Source organism: Sorex araneus, chromosome 6 (assembly GCF_027595985.1).
Source record: "Sorex araneus isolate mSorAra2 chromosome 6, mSorAra2.pri, whole genome shotgun sequence".
NCBI classification, from domain to species: domain Eukaryota; kingdom Metazoa; phylum Chordata; class Mammalia; order Eulipotyphla; family Soricidae; genus Sorex; species Sorex araneus.
In genome coordinates this window covers 121,610,301-121,612,542 of record NC_073307.1, presented here as the reverse complement: position 1 = coordinate 121,612,542, position 2,242 = coordinate 121,610,301, and the positions used below count along the sequence as shown (strand labels likewise).

General features: G+C 42.8%; 1 protein-coding gene across 1 annotated transcript; it reads left to right on the top strand.

Annotated features, from left to right (window-relative positions):
• Positions 1–874: 874 nt before the first annotated feature.
• LOC101555536 (mas-related G-protein coupled receptor member X2-like) lies at positions 875–1,750 on the top strand. Its single transcript, XM_004607952.3, has one exon. It carries the CDS (start codon positions 875–877, stop codon positions 1,748–1,750), a length of 876 nt encoding a protein of 291 aa, XP_004608009.3.
• Positions 1,751–2,242: the final 492 nt, after the last annotated feature.

Here is a 2,242-nt window from a genome sequence, read left to right as displayed (position 1 = left end):
CTCTCTCTCTCTCTCTCATTCCATTTGGGCATTTTGGTTTGCAACATTGATACTGAAAGGTTATTAAGAATGTCCATTACTTACTTTTAACCATCCAATCTTGCCAATTTTGTCCAGCATGACCATTCCCAGTTATAATTTTCATAGTGGCCTCTTCCCTATCTTACCCACCCCATCTTTACACACAATTGTGGTTAGTTCCAACCATCCGTCACTCATTTGGTATCTATATCCTAATGACCCATTGTGACCTGACAAATGGAGGCATTGGGACATACTAATGAACATGAGTAAGAGCTTTCTGTTTTCAGAGAGCTGACATGTGGGCCTTAACAGACCTTCTACTTCAGGGTCATATTCCTTTATATCCTGGGGTTCTGTTTTCTGTGACTGGGTGATGTTCAGTCACTGAGATGTCAAATAATTCGTGCCTCTGAAGAACAGAAAGCCCAGAGCAGAAGAAGGTGGCCTCAGAGTCTCGCTGCCGCCTCTACAGACTGCAAGGAAAACTCCCTTGCAGACACTGTGTGATGGGACATGGCCTAGGAAACTAGTGGGAAAATTAAGTCCTGAGAACATTGCATGTCTGTGAAAAATTGTGATTCAGTAGAGAAATCCCAGGATTTCAGAAAGATCAACCAGAGTCTAAATATAGCATGTAAAAGCTGTGTGGGATGCTTAAACTGTCTAAGTTGCTTCTCTCTGGTCTCAGGTACCTGTATGACCAGGGGATCCGTGACCATACTGAAAATTCTTTCTCATTTGTGTTTCCAGGAACACCAGCAGAGAGTATCTGAGCATGGATGTAACTATCGCACCTTGGGAGATTGAAAATATGTGGCAGGATTTATTTGACTTTTATAGAAAACTTGACATGGCTTTGCTGATCTCAGGCATTGTGGAATTCATCATTTCCCTGTTGGGGCTGGCAGGAAATGCTGTGGTGCTCTGGCTCCTGGCTTTCCGCATGAAGAGGAATGCTTTCTCCGTCTATATCCTCAACTTGGCAGGAGCTGATTTTGTCTGTCTATGCACCCACATGGTATCCTCCATAATGCATTTGATCAGATATAGCGAAATATACTCCAGAAATCTCTTAATAGTTTTTTTTCTAGCATTTGTCTTTCCCTATACTGCAAGCCTGAATATTCTCACTGCAATTAACACTGAGCACTGCCTGTCTGTCCTAACGCCTATCTGGTATCGTTGCCACCGCCCAAAACACATGTCATCTGTCATGTGTGCCCTGCTCTGGGTGCTGTCCCTGATCCTGACCATTCTGAGAATGGAGATCTGTGGTTTGCTGTTTGGAGAATATGATGAGGAGTTGTGTAGACTAATTGATTTCAGCATTGTTGCTTGGCTGTCTTTCTCCTTTGTGCTTGGGTTTGGGTCCAGCCTGGTGCTGCTGGCCAGATTGCTGTGTGGCTCCCAGAAGATGAAGCTGACCAGGCTGTATGTGACCATCGGGGTCACAGTGCTGGTCTTCCTCCTCTGTGGCCTGCCCTGGGGAATCAGTTATTTTCTCTCACACTGGATGACAACTGTTTCTTACAGGGACATTGCTATAGTACTTGTAGTGACATATGTATTAACCTGTGTCAACAGCTGTGTCAATCCCATCATTTACCTCTTTGTTGGCTCTTATAGACAGCAGGGAAGACAGCAAAGAGGGAGCCTCAAACTAATTCTGCAGAGAGCTTTGCAGGATGTTCCTGAGGAGTATGGAAGTCAAGGTAGCCCTCCTTAGGAGGCTTTGAAGAAGTCAGGAAATATTCAAATGACCTACCTCAATCAAAATGTAGACATTGTTTTCAGAAATTTTATCATTGCCTTTCAAATACTGCATTCTCACTTTTTATAGCTGAATATTATAACTGAACCATCATTTATTTTCATGGTCTATATATACACATTTGCATATAGGTAAAATGTCTATTTTGTATAGTGTTCACACAGCATAAATAAATTTGCTATTAACCTTAATCTTTAAGTGTTTTCAGGACATGTTTGTATTTCACACATACAAAAATCAGAAGGTAGCAATGTAGCACTGTCATCACGTTGTACATCAATTTGTTCAAGCGGGCACCAGTAATGTCTTCATTGTGAGACTTGTTGTTATGGTTTTTGGCATTTGGAATATGCCACGGGTAGCTTTCCAGGCTCTGCCATGCAGGCAGGATACTCTCGGTTGCTTGCTGTGCTCTTTGAGAGGGACAGAGGAATCGAACCCAGGTCA